At 40.3% G+C, this 24,066-nt stretch overlaps 1 protein-coding gene across 47 annotated transcripts in view; it reads right to left on the bottom strand.

The window, feature by feature from the left end:
• The window catches only part of LDLRAD4 (low density lipoprotein receptor class A domain containing 4), a 429,284-nt gene that overhangs the window by 65,443 nt on the left and 339,775 nt on the right, over positions 1–24,066 (bottom strand). Inside the window, exon 1 of one of the 47 annotated variants that reach the window (XM_070220633.1) lies at positions 19,888–20,006. The exons of the other annotated variants lie outside the window; for them this stretch is intronic. Coding sequence (XP_070076734.1) covers positions 19,888–19,948 — 61 coding nt within the window. The 5' untranslated portion in view covers positions 19,949–20,006. Of the gene's footprint in view, positions 1–19,887; positions 20,007–24,066 lie in introns of those variants that run through there. 47 annotated transcript variants of the gene reach the window in all.

The following is a 24,066-nucleotide window of genomic DNA, read 5'->3' on the forward strand; positions in this document are numbered from 1 at the left end:
CAATTACTTCTTTTGTGAGTATTTTCTGGATTTTTCTCACATTCATAAATCACCAATATCATCTGAAACAGATAGCATTATGTTATCAACTTATAGCAACTTGTGGTCCTCTGTGATCCCTGACTCAAAAAAGACTTAAACATCTTTTAAACTGGTCACTGTATTTTCATGGATTCTATTTTGATCTCTTGTATTTATCATCACTGAGTTTCAGCTTGTTTTTCATACCATCAAAAAACAAAAGTTGCTCCAAGCTAAATACATTACATTTATTATTATTGTTATTATTATTATTATTACAATATAGTTAATAAGTCAGCGTCAGCATCTTATTCAGCTGCTTTCATGATCTGCAATACGTACCCACAAACACTATGTGTCACTGTCTCTTCTCCCAAGGGGAGACCGTGCCCTCTTCCTTTGAAAGTTAATACTTCTACGTGTTTCTCTTTCCTATATATTCCCTCTAGCTTATTCTCTGGCATCTAGCACCACACTCAGCAAACACTACTTGGAGGAGGACAGTGAAGAAGATGGTGGTGGTGGTGATGACGACGATGAAGATGAAGATGATGATATGCTGGTCTGGCAGGTCACAAGGTGGAACAAGGAAGTTATTCTCATCTCCTCGGAGAAGAGCGGTCCCAGATTGGTCAATCTAATTTGAGGGAAAATTTCAAGGTGTTCCATAGGAATTATAAATAGTTATCAAAATTAGAAAATACAATAGGAATGGAATCATTCATCAGAAAGATGATGCAAGCCGTTGTTTTATTTTTTTAAAAAAGGGACCCAGGGCCTGCCCAATAGCGTAGTGGTTAAGTTTCTGCACTCTGCTTCAGTGGCCCAGGGTTCGCAGGTTCAGATCCTGTGCATGGACCTACACACCATTTATCAAGCCATGCTGTGGCAGGCATCCCACATATAAAATAAAGGAAGATGGGCACAGATGTTAGCTCAGGGCCAATCTTCCTCAGCAAAAAGGGGAGGATTGGCAATGGATGTTAGCTCAGGGCTAATCTTCCTCACCAAAAAAAAAAAAAAAAAAAAAGGCACCTATCAAGTTTGCAGCAAGTACTTTGAACGGAGACTCCATGGATGAGCTTCACTGGTTGGCCCTGTAACTATAAACTAGATGTGAAACTTGGTATATTTGCATTTTTCTGAGATGAGGGTCATTGGCCTGCATCACATACTCAAGGTTAAGGACCACATGTTATTAGAGATCAATTCTCCCTATTCAATCTCTTATCCCACCAAAAAGAAGCAGAAAGGCATTGACCTCCCTCTCCTTACTCCCATTCCAGCTTCATTTGGGTGTGGAAGGTATACGCATAGTCTCTATTTAGAGACAAAAATTGTAGCTCAGTTTTAGAGATAACAATAGAAAAGCCCATCAATGATTGAGGAGCAAATTAAAATTTCAGGATAAGACTGTGCTTTTTCACCTTGAAAGTAACAGTCCATTTTCAGGTGACCTGATTTTGTTTTCTTAAGAGCTATGCTTCACATAGCCAAACTATACTAGAATTAGCCTAGAGCAAATCAATTTGCAACTAATAATGCAGTCGATAGTTTTCTTTATTAGGGTTCCATTTATTCATTAAAGAGGATTTGTGTAATGCTAAAGATACTATACACAAAATCTCCTTTCTTCCTTCACGTTTTCTTTCCCTCACTATCACCAAAAATGAATTCACATTTTAGTTTTCTGAGAATAAGAACAGCTCCATTTCTTAGGTTTTCTCTTAGGATTTTTCTCAAAGGTTGCTCTTTTTTCTAATTACAATCCACAGAATCATAACTCATACTGCCCACATTTCTAACATCACAACATTGAAAAGACTGGCCCCAGATAAGCAAAGCTTGTCACTGGCATCTCCAGGTGTTCCTCAGCAGCCCGCAAACCAATTTCAACACAAGCCACTCTTTGAGACTGTCAGTACTCCAAATGCAGGGTAGCTAAACATCAGTTCTCAAATCCTGGTGAACATGCCTTTTTTGCCCATTACACAACCACTAAAAAATTAGTCTCATTTCTCAAAGTAATCAAATTTCTTTTTAGTTAATGCAGGCATGGAACAGCATGCCTAAGAGTTTGCTTTCCCTTTATGAATCCTGTTTGTGTTTACTATATTATCACATCTGCTTCAAATCACACAGGTTGAAACTTGCAGAAATATGAAACTAGTCTCAAGCAAATTTAGATACTTACAAAAAGGCTAAACCACAAAGAAAAAAGAAATGCCACTAGGAAATTAAACACAGGATATTTGTTAAGTGTCAGGTCAAGACATCCAATAATAGTTTTAAAACATATGCTAAGGATTCCTTTCCACAGAAAACTACATATCGTTTTGCTGAATGTTGTCAATTCTTTCTTCAAAGCCACATCCTCACTGCCACCGAGCCAACAGGTTTCACTAAGCAGTGCTCACGGCCACCTTTGTGGGCCTCCCTCGGGAGACCCCAATGCCACACTGTCGACATCCCTCACCTAACACTCCATCTTCCACTACCCCTGGACGTCCTCCTGCTACTGTCTTGAATTTAAACTCGCCATGTGCCTTTGTTCTCTCACCCAACAAATCTGAAAGTTCTAAGCTCAAAGGGTCTAGCAGAGTGTCATAAACAGAGAAGATAATCCAGTCTGTTAAGTGAAGTGAGGATGAAGACTTGATTTAACTAACTCAGGATAGCATTTGTCATCTAGCTCATAAGTTTAGTTAAAACAATTTTTAATTGCAATCAGGAGGGCTTAAAGTGAAAAATATCTGAACATGATTTGGTGAACATTAAATGATGTGCTGTAAACTAGGCAAGAAATTGGGCAAGAAATCTACTCTCTTGATACTTGCAATAACTTTTAGGAGACAAAATACTCTCCCCGAAGATTTTATTCATAGTAACCCTCCCTTCAAACTTTTCCTTTGTATTTCTGGGAGTTTTTCTTTTTTAAAAGTATAATTAGTGACTCAGCTGGGGAAGGAAAAAACTGGGATGATATTTCACTTCTTCATTCTAAAAAAGCTTTGTGCTCTAAGAGGGCAAGAGACAAAAAGGGAGGGTGGGGTCTCCAATACAAATATTCCCATCAGAAAGACAAGTTTCAAGCTCTGAATTCCTTTTGGCTACTACTTAGAACCTGGTAGAATCTGATTCAAGAGAAGTAGTAAGGTCTGTTTGTTTCTAACATTTCACAGCAATTTGTAAGGAGATTCTTGAGAACACTTGCCACAGTAGAACTCCCTTCTAGGTTGTGGCATTTCAGAGGGCCAACAGAGAGCAGTGCGAAAGCTCCAACAGTGTCAAAGCCCAGGATTCTCAGGCAGCAAGGGAAGTGAATCCTGAGATAGGAAGATGCCAGGAAAAGCCATATTGTTCTGTCATTCTGCAATGCACTGTATGGTAAATGTTTCTGTAGTGCTTAGATACCAGGTGCTGGGGGTACAAAGATGAATGGGACATAGATCCTGCCCCAAAAGAGCTAGTACCATGATGAGGAAGATGTCCAGGTGAATGAATCACAATGTGACAAGGATCTAAACAGGAGTCTAGACAGGATACTGTGGACAGTGGAGCGAGCGGCCAGTCTGCCTGGGGCCAGGGACAGCACTGGAGAAGTGCTGCCTTGGCTGGTTTCACGCAAGAGCTGTATAGCCCAACCACATTCAGTTTTTTTCCTAGCAGACTTTCTAATAATACAAAAATAATCAAGTAAGAGGCAAAGATAACAAATGGCAGAACAGCCATTATTAAATTTGATAATAGATGTACTTTTGCAAATCTGGTCATCTTAAAGCCTTCTCAATTATCAAAGAAGAGAAGTGAGCATTCGGAATGACTGAAAGTTACAGACTTCCACTAGGCTTAACTTAATATCTTCATCAGCCCAAGGTCTCCATCCCAGGCTATGCATGAAGCCCACAGAGCTCAAAGTGGTTATAGATATCAGCCTGGAAAAAATGCAGCTTCTCTTTCAGGAAGTTCCTGACCAGAAAATATTGAGATGGGGACATGAGATGGAGCATGTCCACCATAAAATATTTGGCTTCTCTTCCCTCCAGATGATCTAAACCTGTGGTCTCACCTTCATTACCTGAGCAGGTTCTAAACATATGAAATTGAATATGACATCAGTCTCTCTACCCCGAGTCAATTTCTCTGATTATACTCCTTCTACCAAAATACTATTACACTCCTCCCCAATCTAATAGAAAATGAATTCCAATCCAGGCTTGTTTGCTCAGCATGAATAATTGCTCAACCTATTCTTGTCACCTCTCACTTGAGCCAAGCATACTCCTAAGATTTCTAAGAAAAAATTAAGAAAAGCTTTATAGGAGAATCACTGTGAAGCAAAACTTACAAAGCAACAATTTCTTCCCAAACACTGACCTTCCCAATGTCCTGTAACAAGCACCCTGTGCAGGAAGGAACAGCTCCATCCATTTAGGGTGAGCACACATGTCTCCCAGACTTCATGAGGGCTTTGCAAGTCTAATTCACACTATTTTGTACCTTCCAAGATGCTACCATTAGGACAGGAAAATGCAAGTCCTTCAGCTAGAAGTCTTACCACTGGTACTGGTAAGAAATTCCCCATTCTATGAGGGGCCAAGTAAAAACGATCACTTCTGGATAAACAATGGTTTAAACAAGCTACCCTAAAACACCACCTGCCAGTTACCAGGATTTAGCCACCCTAATTTAAGTAAAAAAATGGTGAACTCTGGGCACTGGGAAACATTAGCAAGAGGCATGACTCAGAATTCATAAAACAACTCTGAGAACACCTACTTTGTTCCCACTGATTGTTACCTTCTCTGCTTTCCTTCTGGAGTTTCTTAATCTATGTGCATTGAAGGACAACAAAGATTTGGGGAACCTTTTGAATATGACAGCTGGCTGAGAAGGCAGCCAGAGGGAAGACCTGATGGGGGACTGATTTCTTCTGTTACTTGAAATCTATCAAGAAATCTGTAATCTTAAAGCTATTTCACTATCCCTCCAAACAGTTAAAACACTGGTCTGGCCTAAAGAATGAATCCTGTATATTCTTCACCCATGTTAGTAATGATTCATGAATTAATTACAGTTTTGAATATAGCTTGCTCTACCTTTTTGTTCAGAATTCTGAGCAACAGTGGCATTTGAACAGCATCAGGCAACCTCAAACCACCCAAAATGATCATCTACAATTTTAGGAGAACACATTTTTTCTGACCCTGATGAAGATTAACCCCAGGTCTTCATTTCATTGTCTACCAGAGACAGCAGTAAGCATGGAAAAGGTGTGGGTTCTTGGTAATCCCCACATGATGCAGGGGGCGTGGATGGAGATGGCAAAAATAGTACTGATTTTAAGCAGCTACGTTCAGCTTCATATGCTTTATATAGGGTCCTTGGAAGCACGGGAAGCTACAGGAATTGAATGTAGTGGTTCTCAGCTTTAGACTGCTTTCTGGAGGAAAGAGAAGACACGCTTACTAACTTCACACTTCAGAAAGGCAGCCCAAGACTGTATCTTATGGTCACCAGGGTAGTGCTCACCCCCAAGTAGTCCTGGGCAAAGAAGACTTGCTAGAGCCCTGGTGAGGTGCCCACTGGATCTCATCATAGGCAGTTTGCAAGAGACCTCAGACACAGAGCCAATCAAGGGCTTCTTGTTTACCTCTCCGAGTACAAAATCAGGAGCATGCCCTTTAAATGTATCTAGAGCTGTGATGATCAGCAGCATTTCTCCACTCATTAAGTACCCAATTAAGAAGACACTTGGCCAAGGCCATGCCACTTCCTTGCTGCCAGACTCCTGCCTTTCTTCACTGAGCAGAAGGCAGGAAGGTGCCTGGCAGAGTCCTGGGGGTGCTGTGAACTCCCTCATTCTCACTGGAGTCTTTGCCACTCTCTGGCTCTGACGACTGAGGCCAGCGGATCTGGCTTTCGGCTTGGCAGTAGTCCAGGCAATGAGCTGCAGTATAAGGTCGCTATGTCCTGAGCCATGAAGTGGTGTTTTGAGAAGACCTACTGCCCACTGTAGGGCTGACACACACACAGAGCCAGACTTGCCACTTTCTATTGTTGTGACCCTCCTAGATGGTCATGTGTCTGTAATTCTTTGTTGTCAGATACAAAGTATTCTGAGGGTCAGTTTGTTGAGCAAACTAAAATGTCATCTTCTATCACCACCTTTTATCTTTGCTTCAGTTAGATTGAGAATGTTCTTCCAGAGCCTAATGATTTTTTAAAAAGAAAAACCACCTGCAAAATAAAATACAACCACTACCACTCCCAAAAACACTGCTTAAACCCAGAAGCTTAATTTTGATGGAGATCAGCTGTCTTGCCTCACTTATGTACAACAAAGAAAGCAAATAAACAAAAATAAATAATACCTTATTCTTCTAGGGGAAATTTAATACAATTCAACCAAAATGTTGATATAATTATCAGTTAATATCAAAAAGGAAATTAACTCAAAGTAACGCTAATCATTAGAACAGATTTTTTTTAGAATATTTTTTCCTCAAAAGACATAAAGAGAGACTTCTTTTATAATAAGATGAACATAAGCAGAGTCCAACTTATGAATTAGATTGGTTCCCAAAATTCAATTATAATTGACTTATCCTACAACTGATAAGCATTTTTTCCTATGGAAACAAGAGTACAATGATTTATTCCCTTGACAGCTCAGCTCTATTACTGAGCTATTAATATTTCAGTCCTGAATGTGAGCCTGAGCCTGTAGGAGGACAAGATGGCTGCAAGAGGGCAGAGGGCTAGGATAGAAGCTTCTGGGGCTGAGCAGCATGAGGTGAAAGTTTCGATGGCAAGGAGGAGGGAAAAGGACACTTCTCTGGTTTCTACTATGTGCCAGACTTCTGAAACCTAGGACATCTCTCTAAGATGAGCACCTCAAGACAATATAGCCTCTGACACTGGATTACTGTCACAACTTCTCTTACCTTCTTATAAACCTTTTTTTCCAAATTATGTATTTGCTTCTATTAATACCCTGAAGTAAATTCATTCATAAAATATGTACTGAGTGCCCATGAAGGGAATTAAATTGAGAAGAGGGTACAGGGTGAGTGGGGCTAACATCCCTTATGACCTAGGTACTCATCAAGGTGGAGTACCAGGGCCTTTCCATGTGCCCTTTCACAACAACCATGCAGATTAGGTATGCTTATACTGATTGGATCGATGAGTCTAGCCAAGCTGTAAATTTAAATAACTTGACTAAGGTAAGAGCCAGTTAGACCTGAAAACTAGACCCACCTGGCTTAGAAGAACATGCTCTGCCTACTACAACCTGTGAACCCTAAATCATAATTAAGGGTACATGTCCCGAAGTGGTGGAAACTTCTCTGGCTTTAATTTCTCCTTCCCCTTCTTTAGTAAGAGCGAGGCATTGCCCAGCCTGTCTCGCAGCTAGGTGTGGCCATATGATGGCCTTTTGACCATGAGATATTCACAGACGTGTTGTGTGGGACTTCTAAGCAGGGTCTTCAAAGGAAGGGGGTGTGTATCATTTTGGACTTCTGCTCTTCCTCCATGGTCCAGCCTGCAATGTGAATGTCAGGGGTGGAGTTCTAGCAGTCATCCTAGACCACAAAGCAACCTCACAGTTGGAAGCTAAGTGATGGGAGGGTGGAGCCAAAAGAGAGAAAGACCCTGGGTCCCTGAGGACTTCGTGGAGCCACTCTACCAGCCCCAGATTGCCTTCTTCCAGAATTGTTTTTAACGTGAGGGAAAAAAATGCTTGTGGTTTTAAGGCACTATAGTCAGATGTCTGTTCCTCACAATTCCTAATAGCTATGCCCAATATAATAGCAAATCCACAGCGTAAGAAATTTATTAAACTACATTATTTTTAACAAACCGAGACATTTTCAACCTAGAGTTTAAAAGCAGAAGTTATCATTGTGTTATTCTCATTTTAAAATAAGCAGGTATTCTAACATTTTTGGCAAAAAAGTTCTCATAGCTCCATTTTAAAGAGAGAACTTTCTCTATTCTACCAACACAATTATGACCAGTGAGATGAACAGAAACCAGCAGAGGAAGTTCATTTGCATTCAGAAAAAAGAGGAAACGGAGCCAAGAAAAGACTCTTGGTTTGGTGCTAATAGTCTCAAATCTTCAGAGAATTTCAATGTTGAGAAAAATGTTTTTAAAAGCTGTAAACGATATGAGATTTTTATTTAGGTATTGGGTCTTCTGCAAAAGAGTAAATTCCTCAGCGCTGCTGTAATGACAGATGAGGACAGTGTTTCTGTGCGCAGGCAATATGGGGACAGCAGAGTGCACGGTTCCACTTCTGAGTAACAAAGAAGTTAAGCAAAATTAGCTATAAGAGCTCCTAGGCCAATAAGCCCCCACAGGTAAAAAGGCCTCATCTCTGCTTTCAGTCCATCTACTCCAGGAATTTCAAGCAATCCAGATACCTTTGAATTAGGAATATTCAAGGGACAAACTTTTCTTCCTTAAGTGTATGCATCTCAGCTGCATCCACAAAGGCTTATGTACCCACAAAAGTGCACATCATAGCAAAACAGTGAGGCTGGATGATGGGGGAAATGATTAATACCAACCAAAACAACACAAGATGAGGAGAAGGTCAGTGAATCCAAAATAGGAACAACTCAGAAGCATTAGCAACGTTCCTTCTCTTGTGGCGTATGGACCAAGTTCGGGCTTGGATTCTGTCTAGCTCCTCTACTTTAGTTGTGTAACTTTGTGCAAGATACTTAACCATGCTGGGCTTCAGTGTTCTTATCAGTTCAATGGGTATGTAACACTCTCTTCAGAGAGATACTGAATTGATTAAATTTCTAGCACAATATTCAGCATACAGTAGACGTTCAATAAATCTAAGTTATTTCCCACTTTCCATGACACTTTCACATCCTTTTGGGCAGATGTTTATAAACAAACAAAACATATGTATTTTTTAAATCTCCCTTCTTTTGGAAGGGGAGACTCACGTGTCAAGGACAGTATAAAGTCATAAAAACATAGCATAACACTACATTAGTTATTTTCACCGGGCCAAGACACATCTGAAGTCATTTAACACATAATAAGCATGCCAGGCACATTATTCTATTGAGAACAGAAGAAAACTCAAGCCTATCATGCCAAGCAGAAAAAGAGTGTTAGGTTCCACTCCAGTTCTATAATGACCTTCAAAAAACAGGGAAGAAAGCGGCCAAGGGAACACCTTGTTCACCTTGCTCATGACCTTCCCTTTGATCTCCCCTACACTGACTGGAGGTCCCCGTCCGAGGCCTTTCGGTCTTATCATAAATTCCCACCACATAGATGTGACTGTTAAAGCCCCACGTCTTAGACACCCGGCCCTTTCTACTAGACACCATGCTCCTGGGAGCAGAAGCTGTGCAAATATATTTCTGTATCCCCTGGAGGAGACAGTTCTTGTACCAGAGGAAATTTGTAGCCCAGGTTTGCTGAATAAATGAAATGATTTATTGATTGACATGTCCGACTATAGCATCTAAGGCTTTGTTTAACGCTGCATAGAACATCATCCTATTCTTCAGAGCCACGTCTGATCAACACTGATGGAATTCTTCCCTCTAATACAAACACTAACTCTTTAAGACTCCCTTCAAAATGTGTGACCACACAAGGAAAGGGGGACTGTGTCTTAAGCACTATAAAAATACAAAATACTAAATTTTCCCCTCTTGACACAAAAATAAGGTGTAGGTACAGAATTCTGCTATAAATCAGTGCAACCATTTCTTTCCCTTAGCTGAGACAGGTTCTGTTCACTGCATGAACCACAGTATCATCCCTTTTGTTTGTTTGCTTGTTGACAAGGGAGTGTGAGAGAGAGAAAAGAATGAGTATTTCAGTACAGCTGGGCTGGCTCCCTCTGAAGGCCTGAGACCAGGTGCCAGGATGGCCCAGCTGTGAGGGCAGCTCATGCCAATGTCACGACCCAGCTACTACAAGAGGCTGTTATTTCCCGCCTCTGGTGGACAGCAGCCCCTGGCTGTGTGGCTGGAGATCTGCAGTCCCCCTCTCTGTCCAACACCCTGGAGGGCTGCACAACTTTTCTCAGGATGGCACTGGTGGGCCCTGACTCAGCTTGGTGTTGGAGACAACTCTGTTCCCTTCTGCTGCTCAGGCCCCTTGCCATACAAAGTCCTGTGAGAGGGGCTGTCTGGGATCAGGGAAAACACTCTCTTCAGCCATGTCTTTGGTCCCACCCTGGGTGTCTCTTGCCTGCCCCTCTATTATAGGCAACTGGTAGACCTAAAAGACAATGCAGTATTATTTTACAAAAACCCTCAAAGGCATAACTAGCTGGGGATGCATTATGTTTTATGGGGAGTTATAGGCACAGAAAGCCTATTTCTTTGGCAGTGTGACTTTGTTTTACATTGCTACTTTGAGTTCAAATCATAACATGAGATTTAATTACCTTTACTTTTCAGACACGGGCAATGGGGTAAAATACTCTATATTCCAAAATAGCACTGTAAGCATAAAATGACATTGATGGAGCAACTTTCACTATAAATCCAAACTGGCTGAGCCTCACTTTTTTTCTTTTGAGGAAGATTGGCCCTGAGCTAACATCTGTTGCCCATCTTCCTCTTTTTGCTTGAAGAAGTTTATTCCTGAGCTAACATCTGTGCCCATCTTCCTCTACTTTATATGTGGGACGCTGCCACAGCATGGCTTCATGAGCAGTGTGTAGGTCCACACCTGAGATCCAACCCATGAACCCTGGGCCACCAAAGTGGAATGTGCAAACTTGACCACTACACCACTGGGCTGGCCCCTGAGCCTCACTTTTAATGTCTCTTTTTTCTTTCCTTCTTTCTCTTTTTTTGTTGGGGGTGGGGGGGGCAGTGTGGGCAGAGGCACAGAAAGCAAGAATTCTTCAGAGAAGTCAGGAAATTCAAACTTAAGCTGTGCCAAGCCTAAAGAATAATATACACCTGGACACTTTAACAACCCCCACAAGCTACAGGGAAATTAGCAAGGGAGGACTGGAGGGCCACCACTTTGTAATGAAAGAAAAGTGCTTTCTAGGAAAACTGCCAAATCAGGAGAAAGAGGAGGTGGTGATGAGAGGGAAGAGCTGGCAGGAGCAGAGGAAAGGTTGCTGGGACCCCTCAGTGTCCCTTACCTGCTATGGCTAAACACTGACTTAGTTCTCACAAAGGCTTGGGGGTTTCCTTTTTCCTTTTTTGAAGAAAATAGAAACATTTAAATGAACTGTTTACATTCTCAAAAACCAAGGAAAGCAGGTAAGGAAAAGGTTCTCAGCACACTAATCATGCAGGTCTTATCCGACAGGGAAAGACAAGCAAGCCCAACCCTCAGGGACCGGCCCCCTCAGGAGAGGTGGGCAGCGTGGCTGCTGGCCTCAGTTCACATACACGGACAGAAAATTGCCAGAGATGTGCAATTTACCTTTAAACAGAACAACTCCCACTTGCTTCTGATGAGGACTACTTGAATAACTGTGATTTTTCCAACCCAGAATACTGCTCCATTTAGGGGGAAAAAAGGAAAATACGAACAGGAATCTGTCTTGTGGCTTTTTTTTCTCCCATGGGGCCAGGAATTTGATAAGCACTTAAGTATGTATTTATGTATGAGAACTACAGATCCGTCTGTTTATCAGCACTAGTAGCTATGACCATCTATACCTGTTCACCTACTAATGTTATGACTGTCAAGTCATTCTATAAGAATGCTCTGTACCTTATATTTTCTTTGTTGAGGTGAAACGAGTAACACGGAAAAGCAACAGCAAATGTCCATTCTCTCTATAGACTTATCTATCCTTAAATGAAGAATAGCTCCCTTTCACGTCCTTCCTTATACCACTATATCTAGAAAATTATTGTTGTGTGAACAGATTTTGGGAGTCAGAACACTCAATATTCACCCACCAATGATTCTTTACGTTGTTCTATGGTCCAACCATCCAGAATCCACCCACTCTTCCTACTGGCATCCAAAGGCACGGCTGGAAAGATTTTTATCTGAGTGCCTGGAAGGCATCTCTGTAATTCCACCACCCATCCCAAATTAAACTGGATCTAATTATCAGCCTAAAAAATGCTCTATGGATTTTGGTTTAAAAATTAATCAGGTGTCATGAACACCCTCATGTTACCAAAAAGAATCTTAGTTATCCCTAAAACACAAAGACGTCTGTCACATCCCCAATGATAAAAATAGTTTTACTAAGAAAGACAGACAAACAAGAACGAGTAAACCTTCAGGTAAACCGTCAGGTCTGTCCCCAAAAAATCAGAAATGGGAAAATGGGGGGTTGTTTCTTACTCTCCTAACAAAGAACTGTACTATTTACACTAGATCAAGCAAAACAGTCTCAATATAGAGGGTAACAGTTGGTTCAAGTTCTACCTTCCTTTCTCAATCTCATCTATTTTAAGTCTGTAGCACAGGAAACTTGGCAGCTGAATGTTTCCAAAAGTTAGCATGCCACTTCCCTACTTCAGATCACATATGAGGGCACAGCCTGGGAAATACAGAGATTCCTGGGGTGGGAGGAGGGCAGGCATCAACTCAGAACTCATATATCTCACAGTTCATCAATGTCCTATCAATAGTCTTTACTGAAATTGTTTTTAACTGAAATTCACTGAAAGTAAATTTGAAAAGGAAAGGACCTAGTTAAGATGGTGGAGAAATGGGAGAGGCTCAGATTTAACTGATTTAAGTCAACGGAGCTGGCTGAGAGTTACAAAGTCTCAAGGTGGCCAATTTGGGTCCTAGGGGTCAAGGATGATGTCAGTGACAGTCCCTCTACCAAATACAGTGTACACTGTCATTTACTCTCACAACAATCAACATCTACCTCTCTATAAGTAGGTATGACTATCATCTTTTTACCAATGAAGAAATGGAAGCTTAGAGACATTAAATAACTTGCCCAAGGGCATACATCTTAAAAAGTGACAAAGGCATGATTTTGGGGCCTGAATCTACCTAGTCTTAAAATTCTCAGTCACTCTGCAATCTCAAAGGTGTGGGAGGTCTCTGATGCCAGATGGTTGAGTGAAATTAAGGAGCTATATAATCTTTATTGGATATTTTAGACATTCTACTTTTTTTCTTCTGTTACTCATTGTTATACATCTTTGGTCTTTAAGTTTTCTCTAGTATAAATAAAACAATGATCATTTATAACTACAGGAGGATTTGACAATCAGGAAAACTTTTAGGTTCAGGCTTTCTGAATTTAATTTCAGATTCATAGTGCATCCTCCTTATGCTGTACCACTAGAGTAAATAAATGTATATTTAACACCTGATACCTCACAAGGTCCAAGAAGCATCAGTATAAATCCTACACCAAATAAAGGGAAGTTTCAGTGTATGTGTTTGTTAATGGGTGTCATCACACCCTTGAGTTCTCTGAACATGTTTCTTGAACTATAATCAGGATACCACTCACGATGATGAAGAACACTTGCCACAAATGACTCCTCTGATCATCAAGTATCCCAGCTGCAGTGTTTAATCACACGGCAGAAACCATTTATTTTCTCATATACTTCTCCTTCTTGAAAAATCTCTTAATTATCTCATTTACTCCAATATTAAAATGGTGCTCAAAACTTAATTACAAGTCGGGGCTGGCCCCGTGGCTGAGTGGTTAAGTTTGCGCTCCGCTGCAGGCGGCCCAGTGTTTCGTTGGTTCGAATCCTGGGAGCAGACATGGTACTGTTCATCTAAGCCACGCTGAGGCAGTGTCCCACATGCGACAACTAGAAGGACCCAAAACGAAGAACGTACAACTATGTACGGGGGGGCTTTGGGGAGAAAAAGGAAAAAAATAAAATCTTTTTTTAAAAAAAAAAAACTTAATTACAAGTGCAAAATCTTAAGGAGTTGTAAAGTGTGCATCTATTTCTCATTGAGAAATTTTCAAAATTCTAAATTCTATGGCCTGAGGAAAAATAATTAGGTGACGCTCTAAGAAAAGGTTAAAGGACAATAAGATATATTAACAGTAGCTCATTTTAAAAAGGGACAAACAAAACAAATTACTTACATATTGTCCCCCAAAATAATTTTACCTATTCATTTCAGGTCAGAAATCTTAAAATCTTTCAACCTTTCAAAATACAGAACCTGAAGAACACCCACAGTGTAGTGTCCCTAATATCTACTTGGAATACTCCCTGAGACAATAAGGTCTGCAAACTGTGAAGTTTTACATATCCCTCAGGCCATGTGACATACTCATAAGCCATTTACAAGTGAGGAAAAAAAGAATCAGAGCTCTTAGACTTTCCTAAGGTCACACAAGACTGCATGTGGAAAATTCGAGAGTAGCTCACTTTTGCTTTATTCCACACAATCTTGAAGTTTCCTGTTGAGAGAGCCATAGTTATGGGCACTGACTAGCTCACAGCGTACTTGCAGACTCTTCGATGAGTATTTCAACCACAGCTGTGCATTTTATTTCCTACATTATTATCAACTACACTGACAAGAGTTACTGCTTCTTGAACACTTGACATTGAAATTGGAGTATTCTTTTTCTTTTTTTGCGGGGGGGGGGGGGGGGCTGCTGAGGAAGATTGGCCCTGAGCTAACATCTACTGCCAATCCTTCTCTTTTTGCTTGAGGAAGATTGTTGCTGAGATAACACGTGTGGCAGTCTTCCTCTCTTTTGTATGTGGGACGCTGCCACAGCATGGCTTGACAAGTGGTGTGCAGGTCCATGCCCAGGATCTGAACCTGCAAACCCCAGCCTGCTGAAATGGAGTGCACAAACTTAACCACTACACCACCAGACCAGTCCCTGGAGTATTCTTTATTATTCTCAACATAAAAGGTTGAGGTTGAAAGAGGAAGCTTCATCTCATTAAGACTCTTTCATAGTTGAGCTAAGAAGATGACCACTCAGGGCTGACCCTGCGGCCGAGTGGTTAAGTTCGCGCGCTCCACTGCAGGCGGCCCAGTGTTTCGTTGGTTTGAATCCTGGTCGCAGACATGGCACTGCTCATCAAACCATGCTGAGGCAGCATCCCACATGCCACAACTAGAAGGACCCACAATGAAGAATATACAACTATGTACCGGGGGGCTTTGGGGAGAAAAAGGAAAAAATAAAATCTTTAAAAAAAAAGAAGACGACCTCTCTGATTTGTCTTGTGAACAAAAGATTAAATTCAAAAATCAAGGATGAGAGAAAAATTTTTGTTTTCAAAATCTTGTCACTTCAGTGACCTAAAAACCTTTAAGTCAGTCACTCAGAATCCTACTGGGTCACCTGAAATGCAAGTCCTTATGGGCCCTTTGGAAGAGGTGTCAGCCCCACTTCTTCCCATTGGCATGGAGACTCTGATACTTAAGATGTGGGTCTCTTCTAGGGCTGGCCTAAGACAGAAGTCACAGAGTAGGAAGTAAGAACTCAGAATTCTCTTGGGTTCTGAGATTGTGCCAAGTTACCTCTCACTTCCGAACATCTGCTCAGAAGCCACAGAGAAAAAGTCAGCAGCCAGACAGTCTCACAGTGACTTGGAGTGTCACACACCTTCCTTCAGCAGTCTCTCCTACTGTATTTTGTGGGATATAGCTGGCTTATGCCAATAGATGCAAAAGCAAAAGGACACTCCTGTGTCTTCCTGACAATCTTCCTGACTCTTAAGAATGTAATCTTGGTCTCTAGACTTTGAGGAAATAATATTTAGATTATATGTACATATATATACACACATATATATGTACATACATATACTTATATACAGATACATATACATGCACACACATATATATTTAGAAATTTTAATTCTAGACAAATAGAGGCTAATAATCCTGTTACATGTTTTAGCGGATTAGGCTTTATAGGTAATTAATAAATTATAAAAATAACTTAGTTATTTTTTGGGTTTTTTTTCCCCCGAGGAAGACTAGCCCTGAGCTAACTACTGACAATCCTCCTCTTTTTGCTGAGGAAGGCTGGCCCTGAGCTAACATCCGTACCCATCTTCCTCTACTTTATATGTGGGACACCTACCACAGCATGGCTTGCCAAGCGGTGCCATGTCCGCACCTGGGATCAGAACCAGTGAACCCCGGGCCGCCAAAGCAGAATGTGCGCACTTAACCACTGCGCCACCGGGCCGGGCCCTAAAAATAACTTAGGTTAAGTATCAAGACATCTTCCATGAATGCTATTTCAAGGCAGGTACCATTTTCCAAGCCTCTGCCATTCATTCATTCATTCACTCATTGGCCAGGGAGATGAGTCACAGAAATAGCTAGTAACATTTCAGAGATCCCTGTGATGAAGCAGCCACGCAGATGTTGTTCTAATCACCTACTAGGTATTGAAGTATCCCTTTGTTATTAATTAGTCAACAATTATTTATTAAGGAAAAATGAAAGTAGGGATTCTCTCTTTCCTTAAAGAGACCTTTACAGCCACTAAAGATTGATGATTCACAATCTAGACTGTTAGTTACTTTTATCTACCATGGAATTTTACGTTGGTCTTGCAGAAAGTGGATGCTACTGCATTCTGGAGTAGTAGCAGTGACATATCTAGTGACAATGACAACATTTAAGTTCCTGAAAACTGGCAAGACATTCCTGAGAAGAAAGGTATCAACTGGGTAGTTGATGTGCTTCCGAATCCCGTGATTGCCCAAGCTCACCAGATGGCCCACTGAGAACTTTCTCTTGCAGCATGTTGGGGATGGGGGAAGTTACTCTTGGGAGAATTAGAGGTACACATTTTTACTAAGTTAAATTATACTATAAGGTTTATTCTTAATAATACCTGTTAATAGAAAGTAACTTTGGCATAAATATTCTTTGGGAATTCATGCATGACACTGTTATTAATATTTTTCTTAGCTATAATGTATTTAACTAACATCAAAATTACTTTGCAATTCTGAGCAAACACTAACTGATACGGAAGATTACTCAGAAGCATATGAAGTCCCTGTGGGAATTTTTTGGCTAGCCAATAAGCATTTATTACTGAAGCCCTATATGTACCTATCCTACTAGAAATAAAAATTTGCTACCCATATACAAGCAAGTGCTGCCTATTATTCAGGTTCTGCCTCCAGAGATAGCTTTTCTTTTTACTGCTGCTTTAATGCTTTATGAATAAGCTGGGTTGGCTGTGGCCAAAATGTTGGGTGCAAAACAATGTCTTCCACAAGTGTTTCTCTCAACATTGCTTTAAGAACCTGCCCCTCCTGGTCAGAAAAGCCCAGGCAAGAATGGAGGAACTATGGACAGAACAGGGGCCTCTGTGTGCCCCACCCCAATGCCTGGACTGGTCTCCCATTGATGTCTTCCTATGCTTCAGACCTTATTATCTCTTGTTTTCTTCTGCCAGAGTGACACCTACTGGAAAGTATGTATGAATGCAGTCCATTCCTGTGGTATAGTCCTACTCAACATTCTCCCTAGTCTATTTTTGTACATGGGCAAGAATTTCAACCAGCTTGGATAAACACACAAGTTGCGTGGCGTGAAGATAAATTTGGCAATGGTTGCTAAGGAACTGACAACAGTACAATCAATAGGCAGTTTCCCAGAGCGCCCTACTCCAACGCCTTTTAAAGTACCAAGCAAAGTTTGCAAATATCATTCATTATATGTCAATATGTGAAATTTCCTTATACCTTGAAAAAAAAGATTAAATTTTTTTGTTGTTGAAAAACTTTTACCTAATTCAAATTCAAAGTAAATTTGAAATAATGAAATTTGTTCTCAAGAATTTGGGTATATTGGTGTCTGATATCTGGGTGCTTCAGCTTTCAATGAAAGTAATAATAATTATGAGGGAGAAGATGATCACAATAATCTTGAAAATGATGGCTAACATTATATAGTGATTACTACATGCCAGATGCTAAGATAAATGTCATTTCTTAACAATTTCTAGTCTCCCTATAAAAAATTTCTTCTAAAGAAAACCACCTTTAGGTACCAGTTTTTGAGAAAGTCAAGTTTAGATTAGGATCTTTTTCAAAGTGAAGGCAAAGTCTAGTATTTGCTTACTATTTTCTTAAGCCTGATGAATGGTCTGGAATATCCATGATTTTCCTGGATTGAGTTTCATCACAATTCATTGATAATGTCTATATTTTATAGAGCATTAATCACTCTTTAAAGGGTGGCTCCCTTTAGACAAGGGGGAAAAGAGTAACTTTACAGTGGAGAAACTTGACAAATACTACCTCAACCAGATGAGCAAGGCCACATCAACAGTCACAAGTCACACTGACAGTATGTAACCTTGATCTGATGTACAAAGACCAGGAGGTCATCAGCAACAACCAATCCTTCACCATGAAATTTTCCAAATACATTCCAACTTTTCCACTGGCATGTCTTTCTTTAGCAGCTGAAATTCCTTCTTCCTCAAATGCATCCCCTACCTTTGAAAACCTACTCAGACTTAGAAGACCAGGCTTATGTGCTATCTGTTCCATGAAACTGTTCTTGCTCCCTAAGTCAGAAGTTATTACTCTCTCTTCTGTCTACATGACTATTTGATCTAGGCTCATAATTAGTCTTTTTATAAAAAGCCTATCTGGGTTCAGGCAGAGCCAAGCAGCCATGCCTTACTCTCCCAATGTGTCCATTTTAACCCTCACCTATGTATTTCACATGATTAAAGAGATATACATATTGTAGATAATCACATGTCTTCATTGGATTGTAAAGTTCTTGAAAGCAGAATTCATAACTAATTTCTGTCAACTCAAACTCATCTATTCCAGTGAAGCCCTGTGGCCTCCTAATAACATGTAGAAATGGCAAGACCTATCACAAGAAGATAAGCTGGCTCACTAAAAATGTTTCCTGATCGCTTGGAAACAATAATCAATAGTCTCAGAAATTCAAAGTGACAATAAATAACTCACATTCAAATCAAGTTTCCAGACATGATGAATTCTAGAAAACAACATACACTAACGCTAAAGAAGATGGGTTTTATTTATCCAATTTATGAGTATGCAAATTATGTATCTCCATAACTGACTATATAGGGCAGGAATGAATTCCAAAACTATCATTTCCCTCATTCTGGCATAATAAATCTAATGCTTAACATAGACTTGTATTCTTTCTATAGTAATGAAGTCGCAAGGAAGACACTGACAAAGCTATTGAAACAGAATGGAAGAGAATAATTCACACACAAAAAACTACTTACCTACCTTCTTAGAAAAGAATACAACTCGTGAATAAGCTCTAAGTAATAATCTAAGCCTCAACTTTACTCTATCTATAAAATAATTCAATTATATATTCTAGAAACTTCTTTCAATTTGTAATTCTGTGTCTTTGTCTAATTACAGTGAGTTTCTTTGAGGCACACCCGGTTTACTTGTTAGGACAGACCATGCAATTATTTCAACCCAAACACCAACCTGATCTACATTTCTTTGTATTCTAAAGTAACAACCGCTATATACCTTATAGAGCTACGTAACAAAATTTAGATACTTTTAGTTTGCTGTCTTCTGGCTCATTTCAAATAAAAACAGTAATCTGAAAATCAACAATTTATCTAATATTGCATTCCACAGATAAGAGAACATCAAGACGTTTCATCAGAAGTAATCCAGGTGAATAATTTCTAAAAAACAGAAAGAGATGAGGAGAAGGAGGGAGAAGCCAAGCTGTGGCTAATTTTATTGCTGTCTTATTGAAATTGTACTTAAAATTTTGTATCCCAAACTAATTCAGAAGGGTAGCATTCAAGTAACATGATTCTACTATATGTCATTCTTTTCTCTTATAGGTCATGATCAAAAGAAAAATTAACTGTGTCCATAGTTTGTTTATATTTCCTTATTATTATTATTATTTTTTTACCTCGTATCCTTTTTCTGTTCCAAGATCCCATCCAGGACACCACATTACATTCAGTCATCATGACTCTTCAGGCCCCTCCCGGCTGTGACAGTTTCTCAGACTTTGCTTGTTTTGATGATCTGGACAGTTTTGAGGAATATTGGTCAGGTATTTTGTAGAATTCCTCTTGACTGGGAGCTGTTTGATATTCTCCCCCTCATGATTAGATTAAAGTTATAGGTTTTGGGGAGGAAGAACACAAAGGCAAAGCATCATTTTTGTCACTTCATGTCAAGAGTTCATGCTATTCACATGCCATCACTGCTGATGTTCACCATCACCTGGCTGTGGTAGTGCTTGTCAGATCTCTCTACTATAAAGTTACTCTTTTATGCCAATTTTCATATTACAGATTTGTAAGGCAGTCATTATGCACAGCTCTAAGGGGTGGGGAATTATGCCCCCCCCTTGTGGATGGAATATTTACATAAATTACTGATTACCTTTTGAAAATATGCACAAGTAGAAGTTACTCACTAAAATAGTATTTTTAGGCCAAGGTACTAAAACTTAAATTCTGTTATAATGTTCCTGAACGTCAGTTTTCCCCAAAGGAAATAATAACATTAAAGGGCAATAGTTCATTGTATCAAAAAATTAAGTAGAGCTGAGTCTCCGGTGTCTAGACAGTCATGTGCAGATTTGGTATCTACACATTCCCCTTTCCAGCTTATGTATGTAACCATATAAAGGTGATATATTAACAGAAAAGGTCCTGTCTATAGCCGCATTTTAAATTAAATGCTTGAAATAGTACTACCAAAATATACAACTATTTCATTTAACATATGTGGACTCCTTGACTTAGAAAAACACATAAAAACAACTAAACTGTTATATTCTCAGTTATATACACTACTATGGGCTAATGTTGGATTTTGGCCATAATTTGTAATATTTTTATATGGGAATTATATTTTTAATTCAAACAACTGACACTGAGCAAATAGCTGGAATACAAAATGTTTGTAATGCTTGCACTGCTTATGAATCATTCATCGATCTATTGATTCAATAACCACTTATGTACAGAATACCTACTGTGTGTCAGGCATCAGGGAAGTAGAGAAAAACAAGATAATTATATTATCTATTCAAGCACAAGACAGACAACAAATGGGATAAATGGGATTAAATTCCAGCTATGTGACTAGCATAATTAGAAGAGATAAAACATACAAAGAGTGAAAAACGAGCTAAGCAGAAACACCTAGACAGAGAGAGCACTGGATGGTGAGACTTACTCAGTAATTCGCTGTGCAAATGGCAACTTCAGTGAACAAATATCAGTTACACTTACAAAAAGGAATAGTCCAGCTAACTTGACTTGCTCCCAGGTCACAGACCACACCCATATGAGACCAGTCAGGACTGCCTCCTATATTAACACCAAAGGGGGAAACACACTCAAAACACATAGTACAAGATACTGGTGGTGAGCCAAGGCTAGTATTTTTATACGAAGCGCAGACACTATTATCAGCAGTAGAAATGGAGATTAGCCAATGTGTCTGAGCTGTCAAGATGTAGATAATAAAGGTATAAGAAAACTAAAGATTAATTAAGTTCCATGGCTATTCATGGGAATCACCCCCTGTTCTTGGCATGGCTCAGGGAACACAATGTTTCAACTTCTGAAGAGGAAAAACCGATGTTCAGATCATGCAAATAATTATTTTAGAAGAAACAAGTCCTTTTAATTTAGGATTTTGCTAACTCTGTAATTTAATTTATTTGTGTTAAGAGGCAGTTCACAGACATATTTTAAGAGTGCTGTTCTTTAAAATCTCGCCTCACATCTTCAGACACTCTTCTGTCACTATAACCAGTGTCTAGACACCCAAATTAAGTACTGTAAACCCAGCAACAACCAAAATGACCCTTGTGACTTAGATAATGTGTACACAAGGTCACAAACACGTAAGTGTACAAATATTTTCAACATGCACCAAAGAAGAGACCTTTATTTGTAGACAAAAATATTGATGTTGCTAAGTGATAGTGAACAAATCATCAACTATGTGTCTTTTTTATTTACTTCCATCTATTTCCCACTCATAAACAATTTCAACACTGTTCCAGGTCTGTATATATTTAGACTCAACTAAAACACACTTACTAAAAATATGTAATAACAAAATACTAACCTATTATCATTTTTCAAATCCTTCCTTAAGAATATATCAAGGATGGGTGAAGTCTTAACTAATCAACATAATAAAGAAAGTAAATGAATCAAATAAAATAATTATGGTTAGTTTCAACCTAACTCTAGGTCTTTTTTTGCCAAGCATACTCTCAATTTTTCTTAAAAAGAGACAAATAAAGCCAGGTAAAGAAAATACATAAACAATCCCAAACTGAAACTCAGAAAATAAACTACATGCACATTCTCATAGGGTAGCCAATGAAGAGTGAAACTGGCTGATTTAAGGTTCTGTCATCAACCTTGTACCTTCTAGAAGAGCAACATCTTCTAAAATTGAGATACAACAGGGAAGGAAGAGTAGAAAGCAAAAGTCCCTTAGAAGCCACGGCAACAATCAGTCCCCAATCATTAGGAAGTGGTGGGAGAAAGATGGGCACCTGCCTGCCAACCAAAAGTCCAACCAAACTGTGCAAAGAACAGAGAGGGGCAGAGGGAAGGAAACATGGCGAGGGTAGGGTAGCATCATGACTTGTCAGAGGCTAAAGGAACCAGGGGCTCAAGGAATCCTGAAGATATTTTCAAAGATGCAGAAACCAAGCTCTCGAGATAATGTATGATCCCTCCAAATTCATCTAAAAAAGTGCTTCCAACATGCCTTCCAACAGCTCTGGGATTCCATGTCTTCAGCAGCTATCCATCTGCACTTCCCCAGCAAGGAAGAAGCAGAAATGTCATGGAAAAGGGCTGATGGACAACTGCAGAGATGCAGGTTCTTGCCCTGGCTCATCACTGGATGCTGCAGGACTGGGACACTCAGTTCACCTCTCTGTGCCTCACTTTGTTTATCTGTCCACTTCACAAGCCCAAATGCATTGGAGGTCTGGATTTTCTCATTCTGTCTCTGCAAGTGATTTCTTTCCCATTCTCCCTGATTTTCCCCTTGGCTGGGGGACCTCTATTGTCACCTCTCGTGTGCTCCATGATGCTTTCCTGCCCACTCATGTAACATCATTTCCCCCAATTTCACAGAGTTGCAGCTACTTTTAATCTACCCCTGTCTTTCTTCTACCACTCTCACTCTCCCTGCAAACAGCAGCGCTTGAGGTCACCCAAGCAAGGGTCACTTCCTTGCTCTCAGCTCTATCACATATGCTCTGTGACAGGTGAGGTTTCAGCCACCTTGCAGGACTCTCTTCCCAATGCATCAATATGCGATTCTGGTCCAGGAGCAGGACCCAAATGAGTCTGTACATAGATGAAGTACAAAATAGATTCTCTGCAGAAGGAAACCCAACAGGAGCACTTAATCAATGTGTCTTTACACAGTGACCCTGAAGGGAAGGTCAGCACAGCTGTCCCAGGACTGGGCGGGACACTCACTGTTACTCCATCAGAAAGGCCCCACTGCTGCTTACAAGGGGATGAAAGATCCTGCTTTGTTCATGACCAATGGAGGTGAAGTTGAAAACTGGGTCCTGCCAAGAGTTTCAGGAAGTGGCGGTGATGGTGGTGGTGGTTGTGGCGGCATTCAGAAAAATACAGAAAATCGCTGGCAAGGCACCTGGAAGATGAGAAGTGCTTAGTGTTCTGCTACTTCGTGATCCAGAGGTCAAGTTCCTGAGCATGGATGGAGAAGAACTAGCGTCCACACCATACACTGCTGCACAGAGGGTATGGCTCGGGGGTAGTGCGGCCAGAGGGTCCCAGCCCAGGGTGGCAGCATCTGTGTACATCAGAGGGGGTTCAACTGAGGTAAAGAATGGGACATGCCAAATTGGAAATCAGCACTGGCTGGAGACTGAGGAAGAGACTCATGCTGAGACAAGGGTCAAGGGTCAGGCTCTGGACAGCACTTTCAGTGTCAGTCAGGTTCCTTCTCTTCACAGGACTCTAGAACACTCATAGATCTGGGCAGCGACTGGGGGGTTGTCAGCTGGACCAACTCAATATTCTTAGGCTTGCACCTAGACTGTGGTCAGCTCCTGGTATTC

The sequence above is a fragment of the Equus caballus genome, chromosome 8, assembly GCF_041296265.1.
Source record: "Equus caballus isolate H_3958 breed thoroughbred chromosome 8, TB-T2T, whole genome shotgun sequence".
NCBI lineage: Eukaryota > Metazoa > Chordata > Mammalia > Perissodactyla > Equidae > Equus > Equus caballus.